This window comes from Notolepis coatsorum (genome assembly GCF_963971535.1).
Source record: "Notolepis coatsorum genome assembly, chromosome: 17".
NCBI classification, from domain to species: Eukaryota; Metazoa; Chordata; class Actinopteri; order Aulopiformes; family Paralepididae; genus Notolepis; species Notolepis coatsorum.
The window spans coordinates 68580377-68601311 of record NC_140181.1 but is presented as its reverse complement, the minus strand read 5'-3'; the positions used below and the strand labels follow the sequence as shown (position 1 = coordinate 68601311).

Here is a 20935-nt window from a genome sequence, read left to right as displayed (position 1 = left end):
CGCGCTGCCAGGTGAAAAGAAGCGGTTGATTGGCTGGACGTGCGTCGGAGGAAGCACGTGGTAGCCTCCACTCTCCCAGACCGACTGTGGGGGGTAAGTGCGCAGCGACCAGGAAGGGGATTGGGAATTGGCATAACGACTAACATTGGGATAGGAGAAAAATCGGAGGAAAAAGGAGGGGGAAAAAGATCAATAAAAAAAATAAATAAAAAAAATCAGTTTTGGGAAAGTTATGTGAACACAGAGGGGCAGAGCTCAAGTTTTATATTAAGATATTATGTGAACAAAAAAGAAAAGAGAAATCTATAAAGTATATATTTTACTCATACAGTATGTACATCCTCTGGCCTGTTTGTAGAACTTCCCTGTGTTGACAAAGCTAAACCCTATTGATATGAAGTCTAAATAACATGAGAGGATGCCGTCATTATTGCACTACTGAGTTATTTGCTGCTATGTTTCAATATTATAAGAAGAATTATAATAATACTTTTGAGTTTTATATTGTTTAAAACTTCAACAGCAGAAGCTTATATGCTAACCATCAAAACATTAAATAATATTTGGAGCAATTCCATAAACCTTTCAATATCATAGCAATATCCGAAACTTGGTTTAGCTCTGAGAAAATAGTTGACATTGAGTTGAATGGATATGAACTCAATTATATTAACAGGATTGGGAAAAGAGGTGGGGGTGTAGCCATATATATAAAAAATAGCCTCAAATATAAGGTTGTAGAATGCATGTCAACTACCATTGACAACTTGATGGATTGTATCTCAGTAGAGATCTGAGAAACGTGATTGTCAGTTGTGTATACAGAGCTCCAGATTCCAGCATTGAAGCATTCAAAGACTGCATGGAGGTGTTATTTGCCAAGACTCAGAAGGTTACATTCATCTGCGGGGATAAATCACTGTACATTCTATATTGCTCACTAGTATACCATATCTGAACTACTGTGTGGAGATTTGGGGTAACACTTATAAAAGTAAAACCATTTGCTATATGCTATACACTACAGTCTATGTGATGTGGTGGGTACGTATGATGGTAATTAAGGAATTATTATACATGACTATTATATGCAAGTAGGCTATGTCTAAGCTATTTTACAATATTATACATGAACTGCTTTTTTTTTTATCTGTTTATTACTTGTTTTTATTATTATTTATTTTCAATTTATGTTCGAAATAAATAAACTCATTCATTCAAGATATTGTGTGAGCAAAAGTATAGTTACTGGCTGTACAATACTGCTGTAGGCCTATAATACTTATGTAAATAAGTAAGGCAATTGAAATAGCGGCACGGTGGTGTAGTGGTTAACACTGTCGCCTGACAGCAAGAAGGTCCAGGGTTCGATTCCCGCTTGGGGACCAGGTTTCCATGATGCCAGTTACCCAGGTGGGGTATCTCCCAGGCCTTTCTGTGTGGAGTTTGCATGTTCTCCCTGTGCTCGCAAAGGTTTCCCCCTCTGATAAGATAAACCCAATGGAAAAACATGCACAACAATAGATCGCTAACACTGTGGCGTCCTTGACGAAGATGGACAGGAGCACTTGGATTGGTCCCCTGGCGCGGCTCACGTTGACGCCTGTCTGCTCCCGGCTGCCCTTGGGGGGGAAGGACGACGGGATGGGTTAATCGCAGATACGAATTGCATGTGTGCCGATTGATGACCTCTGAGCAGGTCCTAAATTATTATTAGAAATATAACAGAACTTGCGACATTGTTCATTTTGTTGTCAAAATCTGCAGTACAGCTCAATACACACAATTGTTAAGGGGATGCAGACCAGAGAAAGACTTCCGTCTTGTTTACATCAGGGTCCCCCATTTTCAATTCATCATAAATGTACAGTTCCCTCCCCCTTGTATATATTTACTGTATGTCACAAATGTAACAGTAATGCATTGAGTATGTCATAAATGTCAGTATGAATTGAAAATGGGGGACCCTTATGTAAACAAGATGAAAGTCTTTCTCTGGTCTGCATCCCCTTAACAATTGTGTGTATTGAGCTGTACTGTACTACCCATTCTGCAATCTGTTAAATAAAGTTTAAATAAACGCATCGCGGATCTGCCCGCACAGTGCAATACTCCAATTCAGCCATTGGCAATTCAGCCATTGGGTGGGTGGCGCTGCTGAGCGGGCCTGTGACGGTCTCGTGACCCAAATTCCAGAGGGGCCTGACAGCGCGGGGCCGGAGCCTGACAGCGCAGGGACTGAGAGTGCTGGGTTGACATTCTGCAGATGGATGCTTCTGGAGTTGGCAGCTGTAAGAATATTAACTACCTTCCATCATATCGGCAAATATGTCGTTATTTTAATACCGATTTGTTACAACACAAAGTAAATGCAGTGTTGCGCATTTGCCATACATAGCCTAAGCTACTTTCCAAATATAAACATCTGTCAATTCAGTTCAATAACTTTATTGGCTCAAGTCTGGCCATAAGAAGCCTTTGTAGTTGCCACCTTCCTCTGGAAACGTCCATCTGATGGCGTGGACTACACAGGCAGGTATGACCTTCCTATTGTAGCGACCAAGAAAGAAAAACCAAGGAAACTGATCGTGGATTATAGGAGAGGACAGCAGGGGACACACACACCACTGATGATAAACGGGGCTACCGTGGACAGGGTGAGCAGCTTCAAGTACCTGGGGGTCCACATCTCAGAGGACCTGACATGGTCAACACACATAGGCACAGTAGTAAAGAAGGCGAAACAGCGTCTCTACCACCTGAGACAGTTAAGGAAGTTCAGAGTATCGGGGAAGATACTCCAGTCCTTCTACTCAGGAGCTGTAGAGAGCATCCTGACCGGAAACATCACTGCCTGGTATGGAAACAGCACGGCACAGGACAAGAAGGCCCTACAGAAAGTGGTGCGCTCAGCCGAGCGTACCACGGGTATTGCACTACCCCCCCTGCAGGTTCTATACAACAAGAGGTGCAAATCCAGAGCCTGCAGGATAATGAAAGACCCTCACCACCCCAATAACAGCCTGTTTCAGCTGCTGAGGTCAGGCAGACGCCTGCAAATCCCAGCTACTAGGACAGAGCGGCTTAGGCTCAGCTTCTTCCCCCAGGCCATCAGAGCCATGAACAATGTACATTGAGTGCTCAGAACATTGAACTGTCCACACACAAGCACACATGAACACACACACGACACGCACACTGTGCACGCTCACACACGAGCAGCCACTTAACACTTTAACATGAGCGGGCACACACTCATGTCGCACACACGCACACTTATGGCCAAAGGAAAGGACACTTTAAATTAGAATAACAGGAACAGTGTATTGCACTACCAAAGCTAACTAGCATGTCACACATGCGCTGTAAATAACTATGTACAGATACCGAGATGTCACTCCATGTTACCTGCTATCTGTTACTGCACAATGTTGTTTCTTCTTTTGATTCTATTATATGTACCACTGTATTGCACATCGTTGCGGGCAAGACCACCCGCATTTCATTGTATACCTGTATGCCGTGACAATTAAAACTCTTGACTTGACTTGAAGTTTACCATAAACCCAGCAAAGCATCTGTCTGTACGCTGTGTAGCGGTATTGGCTGGAAGAGAGAGATAGATTGCTTTATTAATCCTGCAAGGGACATTATCGTGTCATAGCACTGCAGTAGGCATGAAAATACAGGTCATGTTCATTTCAGGTGTGTGAGTCATACTTTTCATAAAATATTGTACAACTTACTCAAAAGTCCTGAGGGTGAGTGCTCCATGCTCCTGGCGGAAGGCGAGATATGCTATCTGCAGCACGAAAGGATTCAGACAGGAACCTTCAAATCCTGGATGTTGTGTTAGACAACGGATGTTCTCAGGTCTGGGTGCTAAATCCTCTACTAGCTTCCAATAGGGCTGTATCTCTCTGCAACACACGCTCTCTATACCAATGGTCATAGGTTGACATTCTCCACACAGACACCTGAGTTCAAAGACAGAAAAAATAAAAGGTCACCGAACAAGTTTGAACTTTAGGCTACTGCTGACATGCAGTAGTAGCCCTACCAATGAAACCAACTGTTATTGATACACTGCAACGTTAGGCTATCACTATGAATTGAAAATGGGGGACCCTGATGTAAACAAGACAAACGTCTTTCTCTGGTCTGCATCCCATTAACAATTGTGTGTATTGAGCCGTACTGTATTGTACCCATTCTGCAATCTGTTAAATAAAGTTTTCATTCATTCATTCATTCTATACTGTCGATAATGACTGTTACATCCCAATGTATATATTCCCCAGTGTGTGTCTCCATGTGTGTGTGTTCTCCATTTTGTTTCCTCCCTCCAGCCATTGTTCCCTTCACCATTGGTCCCTGCCAGGCCAATCCTTCCATTATAGCAACACAGCACCGATTGGTGGATGGTTTTCCAGACTCCAACACTCAATCAACACCACCAAATCATGGATCACCCCACACCTGTTAAAACATGGCTTCTCACTTCAGTCTTTCTCTCTCTCTGGCATGAGGCTAGGCCTAGTGTGATTTTGTAACCTGTAACTTTGACAATATTGCATTTCGTTTATTGGCCTTTGGTGCTTAGTGGAAATTGCCTTGTGTGTGTGTATGGCCACAGAGAGAGCATTGTTAGTTATAGTTTGTTTTTGTATATATGCTGTCTTTGTTTTCTGTATCATTAATGTGTTTTTCTCTCTTTCTCAGGAAGCACAGATGGGGTGAGCTGCCATTTCCTTTGGATATTGTTTTCCCCTGTTTTGGTTAGGTAAGAGTAGTTTAGGTAATGTAATTTCTTTTACCATAGATTAGATTGGGTTTATTTGGAGTATAGTGGTGTTTGTTTGTTGTTTTGGCCTGGGCTCACCCTTGAGCTACATGTGCTTCCTTTGCATCTTTCAATAAATATCATTGTTGTTTACAAACGTGGTCCATCTTTTCTGTCAACCAACTGTTATGTTACAGCCCTTTACCCTTAGACTCACAGGGGTCGTAACATGACGCTTACCACGACGTCTGAGCGATCCTCCACATGTTGTTGTTGCCCCATAACTCCATCTCATGGCGATATCGAGGTCTGACAGAGGCATCTGCTGCTGGTATATCCTGCCTAACAGGCTCGAAATTGTATGGAGCAGGTCTGTTGAATCTAGAGGTTGTATGTATGGTTATAACTAACTGTAACTGTCCTCTACTGCTCCCATGGCTGCATATATATCTGTGTCCACTGGAGGGCGCTAAAGGCGGAGCTTCTACTGTCTACGCCAGGTTGGGAGTATATAAGCCTTGGTTCCCTCCTTCTCTTTCTTCTTTCCACACATGCCTCTCCCGGAGAGGAGATCACATGAGCTGCTGTGTTATGAGTCAATGTGAATGAATAAACCGCTGCCAGCAGAGCAAGGCCAAAGATAGAAACCATGCCTCTTGTACATATTATTGTCGCCCCATAACCAATTCTGTTAACAAGGTCCATCAAAGTGTCTCCGACGATTAAACCCATCTTCGTCTTGTAAGGCGTCCATTTGGATCAAGGAAATGGCTTTTCCGCGCTAGTCAAACTCCTTGTAGTGGTTCAGAGGAAGGCGAAAGTTGCCTGAAGTGTAACCCCTTCCTTGACTGCGATGTGCAAGCCAGGGGCTGGCTTTTTAATATGCACCTGACGTGACGTCACAGCCCTACTAGCGTCTGATAAGCTTTTTAATTTGCTTGTGCATGTTATTCGTGCGTGGACCTTTTTAACCATTTCTGAGTGGCATTTCCGGCGTCAAATGGAAATAAATAAATAATGAAATTATATACCAATGATGTAAACTACCCATAATTGATCAGTAGGGTTTAACCTGCAAGTTGGCCTTTAACACTCATATCCATGTAAATAGAACAGATCCTTAAAAGATTGATTGATTGATTGAACATTTTATTAACAGATTGCAGAATGGGTACAATACAATACAGCAATGCAGACCAGAGAAAGGCTTTCGTCTTGTTTACATCAGGGTCCCCCATTTTCAATTCATCATAACATACATGACATACAGATAGACAGTACTGCTACATCTATACATTTATGACATACCAGATTTACAAATACAGTACTGTTTGTGATACAAAAAGAGTTAAAAAAAAAAAAAAAAAGAGAGTATATACATTTGCCGAAGAAACTGTACATTAGAGGAGGTGGGGGGGGGGGGGGTTGGTAGGTGGGGTGGGGGGGGGGACTGTACATTGGAGGTGGGTGGGTGGGGTGGGGGGGATGGGTAGGCGGGGTGGGGGTAACTGTACATTGGATTATCGACGAAACCTTACTTGGTCCCAAGAAGAGGGTCTTGTGTATTATTGGGTTAGGACATTTACTGTACATTGGAGGGGGTTGGGTTAGGACATTTACAGGGGCCAGTTTCGAATTGCAGTCTCCCGTAGTCTGGGTTTAACATGATTTGTGGAGCTCCCTCTGGTGTTGTGGTCGTGGTATTCACTGACCTTTGGGAAGTATTTTAACATGTACATGGGTACACTGATGATTAACGGGGCTACCGTGGACAGGGTGAGCAGCTTTAAGTACCTGGGGGTCCACATCTCAGAGGACCTGACATGGTCAACACACATAGACACAGTAGTAAAGAAGGCGAAACAGCGCCTCTACCACCTGAGACAGTTAAGGAAGTTCAGAGTATCGGGGAAGATACTCCAGTCCTTCTACTCAGGAGCTGTAGAGAGCATCCTGACCGGAAACATCACTGCCTGGTATGGAAACAGCACGGCACAGGACAAGAAGGCCCTATAGAGAGAGTGGTGCGCTCAGCCGAGCGTACCACGGGTATTGCACTACCCCCCCCTGCAGGTTCTATACAACAAGAGGTGCAAATCCAGAGCCTGCAGGATAATGAAAGACCCTCACCACCCCAATAACAGCCTGTTTCAGCTGCTGAGGTCAGGCAGACGCCTGCGAACCCCAGCTACTAGGACAGAGCGGCTTAGGCTCAGCTTCTTCCCCCAGGCCATCAGAGCCATGAACAATGAACATTGAGTGCTCAGAACATTGAACTATCCACACACAAGCACACATGAACACACACACGACACGCACGCTGTGCACGCTCACACACGAGCAGCCACTTAACACTTTAACATGAGCGGGCACACACTCATGTCGCACACACGCACACTTATGGCCAAAGGAAAGGACACTTTAAATTAGAATAACAGGAACAGTGTATTGCACTACCAAAGCTAACTAGCATGTCCCAGATGCTCTGTAAATAACTATGTACAGATACCGAGATGTCACTCCATGTTACCTGTTACCTGTTTACTGCACAATGTTGTTTTTTCATTTTTTGATTCTATTATATGTGTACCACTGTATTGCACATCGTTGCGGGCAAGACCACCCGCATTTCATTGTATACCTGTATGCCGTGACAATTAAAACTCTTGACTTGACTTGACTTGTACCTTAGTCATGTAGTGTATCTTGTAGACCAGGCCCATTGCAAATAACAAAGACCACAGAGACTCACCTCATTACCAAAAGTCAAAATAGAACATCTAAATACACAATCTCTCAATAATAAATCATCCTTCATACAAGACCACATTATCGACAAGGAGATAGACTTCATGTGTCTCACTGAAACCTGGCACCAGCCAGATGTTTACTTCACCCTAAACAAAGCCTGTCCTCCTGGCTACAGTTACCTGGAGGAAGCCCGCAGCACCGGTCGTGGTGGAGGCTTAGCCGTTATTCACAGAAAGGAACTGGAACTGTCCCCCCTGCCCCTGCCTGTGCTGTCCTCATTTGAATGCCTTGCTTTCAAATGTAAACCCCCTCTCCTCATGACAAATCTCCGTAGATGTCCAAACCCCCCCACCCCCACCTAATGTACAGTCTCCTCCCCATCATATGTATATATTCTCTCCCCACCGTATGTATATTTCTCTCCCACCCACCCACCCCCTCCTAATGTAGACTCCTCCCCATCATATGTATATATTCTCTGTTAGGATCTATGGGTAACAGTACTGTATATTTGCATATCGTATATGTCATAAATGTAACAGTACTATATACCTGTATGTCATGTATGTCCCTATGCCATAAATGTCATGATCATGTCATGTATGTTGTGTATGTCATAAATGTCACTATGAATTGAAAATGGGGGACCCTGATGTAAACAAGACAAACGTCTTTCTCTGGTCTACATGTGAGCATACTGTTGGACAATGCTGTAAACAATCAGCCAGAACCTTTTAAATCTGGGCTCAAAAGCCTGATTGACATCACAAGGAGACATTCTCAGCATTGAGACTAGAGCCTATTTCAAGGATAGCACAAAAAGTCACAGACTTATTTCCACTGTGATCCTTGGTCTCAGCAGCACATAGTATTTACATAAACATGTATTACACATAATATCATCAGCCTACACAGTATATTGCTAAAAGTAAAATACAACATTATTAATAAAATATGTACAGACACACTAAAACTACACTACATTAAAACAGGAAGCTTCCTGAGATACTCTGGGACATTTTCTAGGAGCCATTTCCTAACGTTCACCTTGAAACTATACAGGTTCAAGCTTTGTTTGGTGGTCAAAGGCAACTCATTCCACTCCTGTGTGTGTTTCCACCTCATGGCTATCAATATTTCTTGGCTGCTGTAACGCCTGCCAGAATGATTCTTTTTTTGCTGTATGCATATACAGCATACATATAATTTAGGAGCAGTGTTGCTGCTGCAAGTGGAATTGTCGGGTTACATGTTTGAAAGTATGGTTGTTATCCAGCATACAGCCCTCTCAACCGGTCCCTTGCAGTAGTTCTATCTATTACTTAATTTCACAATTTTCTTATATACTTTGATTCTACTGTCACCATGCATATGCTCACTACATGTATTTATTGCTCCATCTCCGCCCACTACAAACATGGGAACTCTCTAACCCCCCCCCATCTCTCTGAGTGGTTGTCTCGTAGTGTTGACCAAGGTGGTGGATGTCTCTGGGTCTTGGCCAAGATTGCAGTGACTGTTCTACCCCCACACTGGTTATGTGCACCACCGAGGCCATGGATCAGCTTCATACCGTCTTCTGTCCATGTGTTTTGCTGCCCCATGCCTCAAATAGATCCGCCATCAGCTCTATTTACAATCTTTTAAAATGTTCAGTTGCTATTGCATGCACTTATCCGTGTCTCATAACACATATGTGTGCATGCTTACCAACTGTTTTATTGCAACACTAATATCACCGACATCTAAGAAGGGAGATCCCCTTAAAATACCAGCGGAATGATTGGCAAGTTGTTGAGATGCCCCTGCGTAGCTAGCTGTTATTTGTTTGAATGAAACTACATTAAGTGTGTCTTTAGTCGACACATTAAGGACAGCATTAGCTAGCTTGATAGGATGATCAACATCATCCAAGCTAGCTAAGTTATTCCATTCTGTGTACTGCATATTACCATACTTACCATATTTACCATCAGTCATGCTCTTGCTAATAATGCTATTTCTGTGTATAGGCAAACACTAGGAACGGGTATATACAAGCTCATGAAAGACATGACAGATGCGCCCATAAGCTACCTTGCAGCAGAAGACACACCTGAGGTAGAAGTTTGAGGCAGGACATATGCTGTGGGATGTGGCCTAAGCCACCAGGTGAGAAACGTATATAATTATGGGATAAGATAAGAGAGCAGCATGCTATGTGCATAACTAGTCCCCAGCTCCAGTACTTCCTGGAGGAAGCTTGCACATTGGTTTCCTGTCAAATATTAGATGAAGTTATTAATCTCAGGTGTGCAGCACAGCTGATTAATCACATCATCCAATAGTGTTTCACAGGAAACCAATGTGTGAGCTTCCTCCATGAACTGAAGCTCAGACATTTGTTTCCTGAGATTAATAACTTTATCCAGTTGGTTGTTTTTTTCTTGTGTATTCTATACTTTTCTTTGTTCTTAGCTATGTGAAGCTTGTGGTTGACAAGTGTCATGTCTAAATGTGCTATATAAATAAATGTGATTGATTGATTGATCCAACACTGTTTGACATGAAATTTATGTGAGGGAATTGATGTTCCCTCTCTTGCTTCCCTGTGGTGTTTTTTTTTACAGCCTCTATATTCCAGATTTGGACATACTCATGATTCTGGCGTGTGCCATCCTCAAGAAATTTATATAGACTGTTCCAGTGTTAACATTACAATAGCCTACGTTCATAATCTGCATGCAAACTGAAAAATTCCTTTTGTTGGTCTATTTTTCTGGTCTCCCTTTTCTAGGTCATCAGAGAGGTCAACCATCCTGTGGACGTCCATTTGTAAGTGCTTTGGGTGTCTTGAAAAGCACTATATAAATGCAAGTAATTATTATTAGACCATTTATTATGTTCTGATTTACCTCTGACCAATCTTCATCCTTTCATAATGTTAAATCTATGCTATTGTGTGTTACTTTGTTACAGACCTGTGCCACTGCTGCTGATGTACAGTAGTGAATACTGCAGCACTCCCAAGCAGCCCCTTTTTACTGTATATTTATATTAGAATGTACATACATTACATAGGAAAGGTGAATCCCGGACCGTATTTTATTTTATTATTATTTTATTCTTAGGCATTTCTTTGTTATTCGTGATTTGTTTTGTCTACCTAAATGTTTACTGTGAGCGATTTGTAGTGCCAAATTTCCCTCTGGATGATTAAAGTATTTATATTCTATTCTATTCTGGTGTGGGAAAAGATACAGGTGATCAACACCTTGATCAATGCTGCCTGCAATACACAAGTCTATTTAAAACTGAAACATATCTTTGCTTATTAACAGGTGCTTCTTGGGCATCAACCCGGAGAAAGGCTCCAGGGGAAAGAAACAAAGCTCTATTAACCCTCACGTGACCACCCTTCTCCGGAAGCTGATAGATTTTGAATGGTCTGCATAGACAACTGTCATGATCCTGTCGTCCCTGCTCCTCTATTTTTTCTTTTGCGTGCGTGCATGAACACTTTATTAGTTCCTTTTTTCACCACGCTGTTGTAGAACACACAAGCTTGTAGTTTCATGTACTTCAGAATATGGTTCTTTTGACTTTTGTCAATAAATATGCCAGTGGGCTTCCATTGATTTTACCTCATTTGTGCGTTTGGGGTGTTGTTTTTAATGTACAATAGCCTACATGCATTTTTGTAGTCCAGCTCCAGTACTTCCTGGCAGAAGCTCACACTTTGGTTTCCTGTCGAACACTATTGGATGACGTGATTAATCATGTCATCCAAAAGTATTTGACAGGAAATCATTGTATGATTCTTTTGCATTCTTTTACTTTCTATAGCCCTGTGGGTCTTGAGGACCTCGTAAAGTTCAGTCAATTATGTTCTGCAGCCATATCTGGTTAATTTATGTAAATTCATGTTATTGTTATGGCGTTTTTGCTAGGGATGCACCGAATGGGACATTCTTGGCCGAAACCGATACCGAAAATAGAAAACAGTTGGCCGAAAACCGAATGCCGAAAATGATTCATAGAATAGATTTTTTTTTACCATTGTTGTGGAAAATTATGATTATGGAAAAATATATGATTATGGCAAAACTTAACTTAAATAATAAATAATCACTATTATGGGTCCATAAAACATTTATTCAGCACTTCTGAATGCATACAGTACATTAATTCCATCTTTTCTCTGGCTGCCGCGGCGGACATCTGTGCTCTACTGAGCGCACCTTTCTAGTCCCCAGATGAATGTGCTCTCTTGACTCGGCACAGTAGACGCGCGACGTGTATGCTCGAGAAAGATTATATTATCAACGACAGACAGCGTCAATGTGAGAAACACTACCCCCCCCCCACCCCCTCTCGCTCTGAAGAATATGCATATTAGATTACTCAGTGATTAACCGCAACGGGCATATAGTAAAAATAAGGTTACAGGTCGTTTCTGTTTCGGTGAAAAAACTCTTTCGGCCGAAAACTTTCGGTGGCCGAAATGTCGGTGCATCCCTAGTTTTTGCCATTGAAAGTATGTGCAATGTTGAATAAATTGTTCAAATTTGTATAGATTATCTTCACTTGGATGACATAATGGGAGTGTTTTTTGTCCATTACTATACACTGGAGTATATACTAGGGAGAATAAAGACGTGACATCTCCCTAGAATTGGGAGAGTAACTGCTATCTTCCAAAGGCATACAGCACAGTGGAAACTCAGTCTTTAGACCAAAAAGCCTACATTATGTAAAAATGTACTCGTCACGTGGTTCCGTTCTCCATTCTTCATATCAAACTACCAAAAGCCCATTATTTACTCCTTTTTTCATTCGATTCTGACAAATACAAAAAACAGCTCTGTATTTCTGTTTTAGTCCTTCGATTTGTTTCAAACGGAAATAGGAAAACACCTCGTATTTCAGTTTTTTTTCTTCGTTTTTTCGCATTTCAGTTTGAAACGAAAAACGACTGAATTTCTTTGAAATTTCTAGTTAGGGGGCGCCCAAGTGGAGAACCATGTAACGTGCTGCGTCGCGGCACGGCCGACCCGGGTTAGATTCCCGGACCTGGCGTCATTTGCCGAATGTCTTCCCCCCATTCCGTCTCCCGCTCTTCCTCTCTCCCTCTCTACTGGACTGCCCAGTAGCAAAAAAATAAAAATAAAAGCGATAAACGCTAAACAAAGAAAATCTAAAAAAATATATATATTCTAGTTGGGCATCATGTCTAACGTTCTGGATTTTTTTTTTTTTATATGTCTGTTTATTGTTTTTTTTCCAGTGCAACCAACATTTACAAATTATATGTACTTGAAAAAGTTCTATTTGAAACACAAAAACAAAATACAAAGAACAGCGGACATCAAGACAAAGTAACATGTAGACAAAAAAAAAAAAAAACAGTTTCAGAGAGAGATTATAGTGATGGTAATAAGAAATATATAAAGGAGAAAAAAAAAATATATATATATATATATATATATAATAATAATAATCATAATAAAGTAAAAATAAAGTAAATAATAATAATTAAAAAAAAGTACCGGTAAGTTAGTTTTATTTTTTAAATAAGGCGATACCTTTGAAAAAGTGAGTACAGCAATTCATAGGTCAACCAACTCTGGTGTTGATTTGGTGCATCATAGGAGACATTTTGAAGGGGAGGGATGGGTGAGTAGTTTACCAAGGGTATTGTGTGAGTGAGTATCAGTCTGGAACTATGGGAAGGTGGGTCCTCTCAACATAGGAAAAGAAGGGAGCCCACATAGAAAAGAACTTGTCTGTAGATCCTCGGAGTGTGTGTCGGATTTTTTCTAGTTTAATGCAGTTAAGAATAGATTTAATCCAAAGGGCATGGGAAGGGGGTGAGGAGGATTTCCACTGAAGTAGGATTAACCGTCTCGCTAACAGAGTAACAAAGGCCAAGACCTCTTTGTTATTATTTGTCAGTTGTAGTAAGGGTGAGGTAACACCAAATAGCGCAGTCAAAGGATCTGGTTCCACCTGAGTACTGCATATTTCAGAGAGTGTATTGAATATGTTTTCCCAAAGGTCTGCTAGGGATGGACAGCTCCAAAACATGTGCACATGGTTTGCTGGGGACCGATTACATCGTGGACAGTTAGGTTTCACACTTTTGTAGATTCTGAATAGTCTCATTGGAGTCCAGTGAGCTCGATGGATGATTTTGCATTGGATGAGACCATGTCGAGCACAGATGGAAGAGGTGTGGACCTTTTTGAGTGCTTTTTCCCACATGTCATCAGATATCGCATCCCCCAATTCCTCCTCCCATGAGGACTTAATAATATTTAAGGAGGTGGACTGTAATGAGCATAGCTGCCTATAAATTCTCGACAGGGAGCCCTTTAGAGTGGGAAGAGGGGTAAAAAAAATTTCAAGTTGTGTTTCACCAGGAAGGATGGGGAACTGGGTATCTAAGCTGCGGACATAGCTCCGGATCTGTAAAAACCTAAAAAAATTACTTCTGGGGAGACGTACTTAACCGATAATTGCTCAAACGTAGCAAAGGTATTGTCGATATAGAGATCTTTAAATGTTCTAATACCGAGACTAGTCCAGGTTGAGAAAGCGCCATCAATCATAGATGGGGGGAAGGCCGGGTTTGAGGCCACCGGGGCAGCAAAAGATGTTGCGTGAAAGCCAAAGTGGCGTCTAGATTGGTTCCAAATTTTCATTGTTGATTTGACACATACATTTTTTGTAAAGGGGATATAAGGGCCTAAACTAGTGGCGTGAGCGAGAGAGGTCAGTGATGCCGGTGCGGACGAGGCTGCCTCCATCTCCAGCCAAACTGGAGGTGAGGACATCCCACTACACCGTAGCCAAAACTGAACGGTCCTAAAGTTGGCAGCCCAGTAGTAGAACCTAAGATCCGGTAGTCCGAGGCCTCCATCTGATTTGGGCCTCTGTAAGAGCTGCTTTCTTATCCTGGGAGGCTTCTTATCCCATATATAAGACAAAATCAGGCCATCAATTTTCTTAAAAAATGCATTGGGGAGAAAAATAGGTAGGCATTGAAAGAGATACAAAAATCTTGGGAGGGTGTTCATTTTAACAGAGTTAATTCTTGCGGCTAGAGAGAGGTGTAGTATAGACCAGCGTTCAAAATCATCCTTAGTACGAGTTAGGAGGGGGGCAAAGTTGGCCTGAAAGAGTTTGTTGAATTTGTCTGTAACATGTACCCCAAGATAAGTGAAGCCATCATGGGCAATTCTAAATGGCAGATTGTGTAGAGGAGAATTTTTTGCGGCTATATTAAGTGGCATCAGTTCGCTCTTGTTAAGGTTCAGTTTATAGCCTGACAGGCTACCAAAGGATTCGATATTGATAAGGGCAGCGGGGACAGAAACAGAAAGATCAGATGTATACAATAATAAATCGTCCGCATACAACGATACCTTATGTTCATGGCCGTATCTAACTATACCTTTGATGAGAGGGTTAAGGCGGAGTGCTATTGCAAGAGGTTCTATGGCAAGGGCAAATAATAAAGGACTTAAAGGGCAACCTTGACGTGTTGAGCGCTGTAGGGAAAACCAACTGGATTGTGTGTCATTAGTCCTGACTGAGGCTTGAGGGGATGCATACAAAAGTCGTATCCAAGTAGTGAATTTAGCGCCAAAGCCGAATTTATTTAGGGTGTAGAAAAGGTATTTCCATTCCACCCTGTCGAATGCCTTCTCTGCGTCTAGGGATATGACAGCCTCAGAGGTATTGGTCATAGAGGGGTTATGTATGATGTTAACTAAACGTCTGAGATTAAAAAATTAGTGTCTATTTTTTATAAATCCTGTTTGATCAGGTGAAATAATTGACGGAAGGACTGATTCTAAACGTATTGCTAGGAGCTTGGCTAAGATTTTATAGTCTACATTTAGTAGGCTGATTGGACGATATGAAGCACATTCCAGAGGGTCCTTGTTTTTTTTAAGTATTAGAGAGATCGTGGCTAAGGTAAGAGTCTGTGGGAGAGTGCCATTTACAAATGCTTCCTTGTACATTTCATTTAGGATAGGGGCCATCTTAGGAAGAAACTTCTTGTAGAACTCGGCTGAGTAGCCGTCCGGTCCTGGACTTTTCCCGGATTGAAGAGATTTTACGGCCATAGATAGTTCTTCAGTAGTAAGTGGCTGTTCTAATTTTCCTACCAGGTCTTGGCTAATTAAAGGAATATCGAGGGTGTGGAAGAAGTCATATAATTCTGAGATATCGGGATCGTTTTCAGATGTATATAAAGATTGGTAGAAACGCTTAAATTCGTTATTGATCTCTTTGGGGTATAAGGATATCCCAGACGATGTGCGGACTTTAGGAATCTGGTGTGAAGACGAGACCCGGCGCAGCTTGTGAGCTAGTAATTTATTGGCTTTATCTCCTTGTTCGTAATAAGTGCTTCTAGATTTAATAAGCAGTTCAGTAACCTGATCCGTCAGTAGTGTATCATGTTCTGCTTGCAAAGCTAGACGCTCCTTATAAGCATCTGGAGATGGTGATACAGCATATATATTGTCTAATTGAGCGATACTGCGCTTCAGTATAGATTGTCTGGTATTTTTCTGTTTCCTCTCATATGCAGCATATGAAATTATTTCGCCTCTGAGATAGGCTTTCAAAGTTTCCCAGAGAGTCGATGCAGAGATGTTTGGGGTTCTATTTGTACTTAAGAAAAAATCAATTTGGTTTGACACAAAGTTTACAAAGTCATCTTTACTGAGCAGGTGGGTGTTCAGGCGCCAGGGTGGTCGTAGATTGGTGGCAGCCTGAAAGACTACTACTAGGGTAACAGGGGCATGATCAGAGATAATTATTGGATTATACAAGCATGAAGATACGGAATGAAGAAGTCTGTCGTCTACAAGGAAGTAGTCTATACGTGTAAAGGTGTGGTGGACTGGTGAGAAGAAGGAGTATACTTTACCAGATGGGTTAGATAATCTCCAAGGGTCAGAAACCGCATAATCAGACATAAAGGTCTGGACTACCCTAGCTGAGGTTGTCAAAGTGGTAGGTTTAGTGGAGGAACGGTCCAAATGTGGGTCCAGCCAGCAGTTAAAGTCACCTCCTACTATCAACATGTGGGAAGACATATCAGGGAGAGTGGAAAAAACAGATTTAAAAAAATCCCCATTGTCCCAGTTAGGAGCATAGATATTGACAAGGAGTACATTTGTGTTAAATAACCTACCGCTGACAATTACATATCTGCCATTGCGGTCTGCAATCACATTGGAACATATAAAAAGGTACCGATCTGTGAATTAGAATAGCCACCCCCCTGGCCTTACTCTGAAATGAGGAGTGAAACACTTGACCCACCCATCTGCTTCTAAGACTGGAATGTTGTGAGGTTTTAAGATGAGTCTCCTGCAGAAAAATAATGAGCCTTTAATTGGTGAAGGTGGTGGAGAACCTTACTACGTTTAACTGGGTTATTAATGCCTCTGCAATTCCAAGTAATAAGATTAAGACCATTTCCTCCTATCGAGCTGGCTACACCTGGCTGGGTCATGTCTTGGGAAAGAGAAGATGTGTAAAGAGCAGGGTACCATGTAGACCAGAGATTTTAGTTGACCTTGAATGTGTAAAATCAAAGAACAAAAACGAGTAATACAGTACAGAAAACACAAAAACTAGAACCAAAAACACATAATGCAGTACAGAAAACACAAACATACAAAACAAGAACAAATAATACAGTACAAAACACACAAGGAACACAGAAAACACCCCTTCCCTTGCCGAAGCATCTGTGAGATGGAATTATAAAAAAGCCAATATCTTTCAAATATGACCATACTATATACACGTATAATAAAACATGAGTCAAGAAGACACTATTAAGACTCTTTGGGTAGGCAAGAAAGGGGACACACTCAAAAGCCAAATCAAAATAATTTATTTTATTTTTTTTTGTGACATTTCATACAGTTCTAGAATTTCGTGTCTCAAACACTTACTTGATCCATCACTATATTTCCTTTTGCCACCCAAACCCAAATTAACAGAAAAGAACCCAAACATTATAGAGGAAAAAAAGCTATTCCTGTAGATTTTGCAAGCCTGTCAACATCAATATCATTACCATATGCTTCTAAAATGATTTCACATTACTTAACAGTAAGATTTTTTTTCTTTTTTTCTTTTTTAACAAGTTAGTGCATTTATTTCATTACACTAAATCACTAGCTGCTCATACTCATTAATGAAAAAGAAATAACAGCCCCAGTGATTGGTTACTCGTTGACTGCATTACTAAACCCAAAGTCAATGCATCCAAGTATTCTCTCAGCTGAAATCGCAAACAATATACAAATATGTCAAATGCGTGATGTAATTTTTTTTGCCAATGCGATTTCACACACACAACTTTGGGGAAACCAGCCTACCAAGATTGGGGGGAAAAAAATAACGAAAAAAGCGATGCACAGTAGGATTAAAATAAATAAAATTTAAAAAGCAATACATACAGTGAGTCAAAACTGCAAATTCTAAGTCAATCTCCGTTTGTTTTCTTCAAATTAAAAATTAATAAAAACGGCAAACTCACCCTAAAAAGCACAAAAAAGAGATCTGGTGGATACCTGTTGACAAACGCCTTCCTCTAGAAGCACTAGAACAATTACATTCTCCCACACACCTCTCTAGTGAAGGGTTATTATAGCATAGGCAACTACGCCTTTTTTTCTCTTCTTTTCTTTTTTAAGTCCAGTTAAACTGGGCCAAAAGTTCCCCAAAGACTACATTATTTAGCTGACCTCATCGATACCTCATCCTATCAAAGTGAACTACGATCATAGGCAGCTGGCACATAGCACATGGAAATGGTCTGATTTTCTTATCAAATCTTACTTGGCTGCCAAATGTCACAGCTATCGTCCTCAACTAAACGGCACTCTCCAGTCTAAGCTTCCAACACTAGATCCTCCGTAAAGAACAATAAACTAACACGTTTAACCCGGATGTCCCACTGTGACGTACAGAAGCCAAGTCTTGCCTAGACCATCAGGTGCGTTGCATACAGTCACATTCGACGCTCAAACTAACCCTTATTCTCTTGGTAAAATGACACCCTACTATGCAAAGAAAGTTGTAAACAGAGAGAGCCTGACTGATTATCAGCATGAGTATGTTCTGAATCCATTAGAGGGGAGAAATCCACGACATTTCGGGAGATACCAGAGATAAAAACAAATGAACAACTTTGGACCAAGCTAGCAGGTTCATCTTGGCTAACAGGCCAGTGCGCAACCCCAACTGCTTTTCAGCTTCAAACGAAATCCCCCTTCTGCTGACCACAGACATGGCTGTGTGCTTCAGACTTCTTACAGATACGTTCTGAGCCAATCATTGACCAGGATCAAAAACACCATCATAGTACACATTTCATCAATATACATCAGAGGACCGACCACTGTCCAGTTCCGGGACAACGATTCAGAATCTCAGATGTAAAATCAAAAATCAGCCATTTCATTAAAATCAGTGCAACAGCAAACTGCAGCACTCCAATCGTTTGCTCAACAATCAATGCATACAGATGTCTCAGTTAACCCTTCAGTCATTCTTGCAAACGTAAGCACACAAGGGGGGGAAAAAACTGATGTCTCATTGCGTGTTAGTGATATCTTTGTATATGTACATGACATATATGCATGTTCTTTTCTTCTTTAGTGCATATGTTCCTTGCAGACCAACATCTATTCTTTAAAATGAAAAAAATAAAAATAAGGTAGAGGGCCTTTTACACGGCCCAGTATCCCACCTCTCCCCAGCAGAGCTGAAAGGAAACGGCCTCCAGAGAAACCGCACTGATTTTAATTCTTTCAAGAATTTGCTGGAGGCCAAAATGAGATTTATCTTTTTTCCCCAAATTCCTTTTCAAATGGCTCTTGAAAGTTCACCCTTCCTCAGATGATTTTTTTTCTTTTTTCTTTATCCATTAGTCCTGGAAGTCCCAGTCTCATTGTCATTTTAAAAGCTTTTCTTTGGACAAGTTCCAGGTAGGGGAAGGTGGCTACCATAAGGTTGTTGCTTTTATGTTATTCATTTTTTATATATTTATATATATCCATGTATATATTCATACATTATTAATTTTTTTTGTTGTTGTCGTCATTCACATAGTTTTTTTTTTTACTTTGGCGATACTGGTGGGATATTCTGCTCTTTGCCAGTGTGCCGGTAGCCTCCCTGGGGGGAGCTGCGTCGGGCTGGAGGGGGGCGCCTCTGGTCGCGGAACTTGAGGCCCCCGGTGCCTCTGGGGCCATTGTTACGGTAGTAGCCCTGGGAGTCACGGTCACGTGGGGGTCTGCTCTCCTTGCATTCCCAGCCCCCCTCCCTGTCGTGGGCCTTGTCTTGCTTGTCTCCATGGCTGCCGCCGCCGGCGCCGCCGCTGCTGGAGCCCGGTTCCTCGGACTTGTTCACACGCAGCTCACGCAACGGCTGCCCAGACGCGCTGCCAGAGGAGGAGGCCGGGCCGGGGGTGACGGGAGGAGGGGGGTCCTTGGGCGGTCGCTGGCACACCTCAGCGTAGCTTAGCTTACGCGGCTCCTGTGTGAAGGCAGAGAAAGGGACATCTGTAAACATTTGTCGTGGACAAGATTGCAGACAATCTCAAAACAAAAGTTCTCTCATGCCCTCAGATCTCATAATCTGAACGCTCATCGGGACAGGAGTGAAGGTTCCTGACTTTGGGGGGGGGGGGGGGGGGGGGAGTAGAGTGAGCAGAGGAAGAGAAACAAAGAAAATAGGAGAGCGGAGGGAAAGAACCAAAGCCAGTCGTTCCACAGCCTGCGTTCCCTCTATGCGCATTGAGATCTCATCATCGGGCCTGACATGGCGTGACACACATGGCTCCCACTTAGCCTTGTGGTGGTTTCTTCCACCTCTCCTGCACATTCCTTTTCTTGTTTTATTAAAATGTATAATTTTGCTAAACAAGCAGAACAACTCCCACTATGGTAACAATTCACTGTCAAATCAGACCTAAAACATACCAAGACAAATAAACCCTTGGCTTGAAGGAAATTATACTCAACTCAAGGCTCTTGTCCACATAAATAATCATATGCCATTTGGTGGACGCTTTTATACAAAGTGCCCGAAGCAAAATGTATACTCTGACGTCAAATTGACGCAGATTCTTGGCCGAGGGTACTGCCACTAGCGTCGAAAGCCGAGCAGCCGGCCAAAAACGTAGCGTGTGTAGATATGATAGATAGGGATAAAGGAGCCGTGACTAGGGCTGTCGCGGTATGACATTTTCTCACCGCGGTACCGCGGGATGTGGTGGTACCGCACTTCTATAATGTTTTTTAAATAATAATAAGTTTACATTTTTTTATATACCTGTATATATATTTTTTATTATTAAGACATGAGAGTTTACCCGCG

At 41.9% G+C, this 20935-nt stretch overlaps 1 protein-coding gene across 1 annotated transcript in view; it reads right to left on the bottom strand.

The window, feature by feature from the left end:
* Positions 1–17422: 17422 nt before the first annotated feature.
* Positions 17423–20935, bottom strand: part of larp4aa (La ribonucleoprotein 4Aa) — a 64581-nt gene continuing 61068 nt past the window's right edge. Inside the window, exon 16 of the mRNA XM_084334018.1 lies at positions 17423–20092. Coding sequence (XP_084190144.1) covers positions 19676–20092 — 417 coding nt within the window. The 3' untranslated portion in view covers positions 17423–19675. The remainder of the gene's footprint in view (positions 20093–20935) is intronic.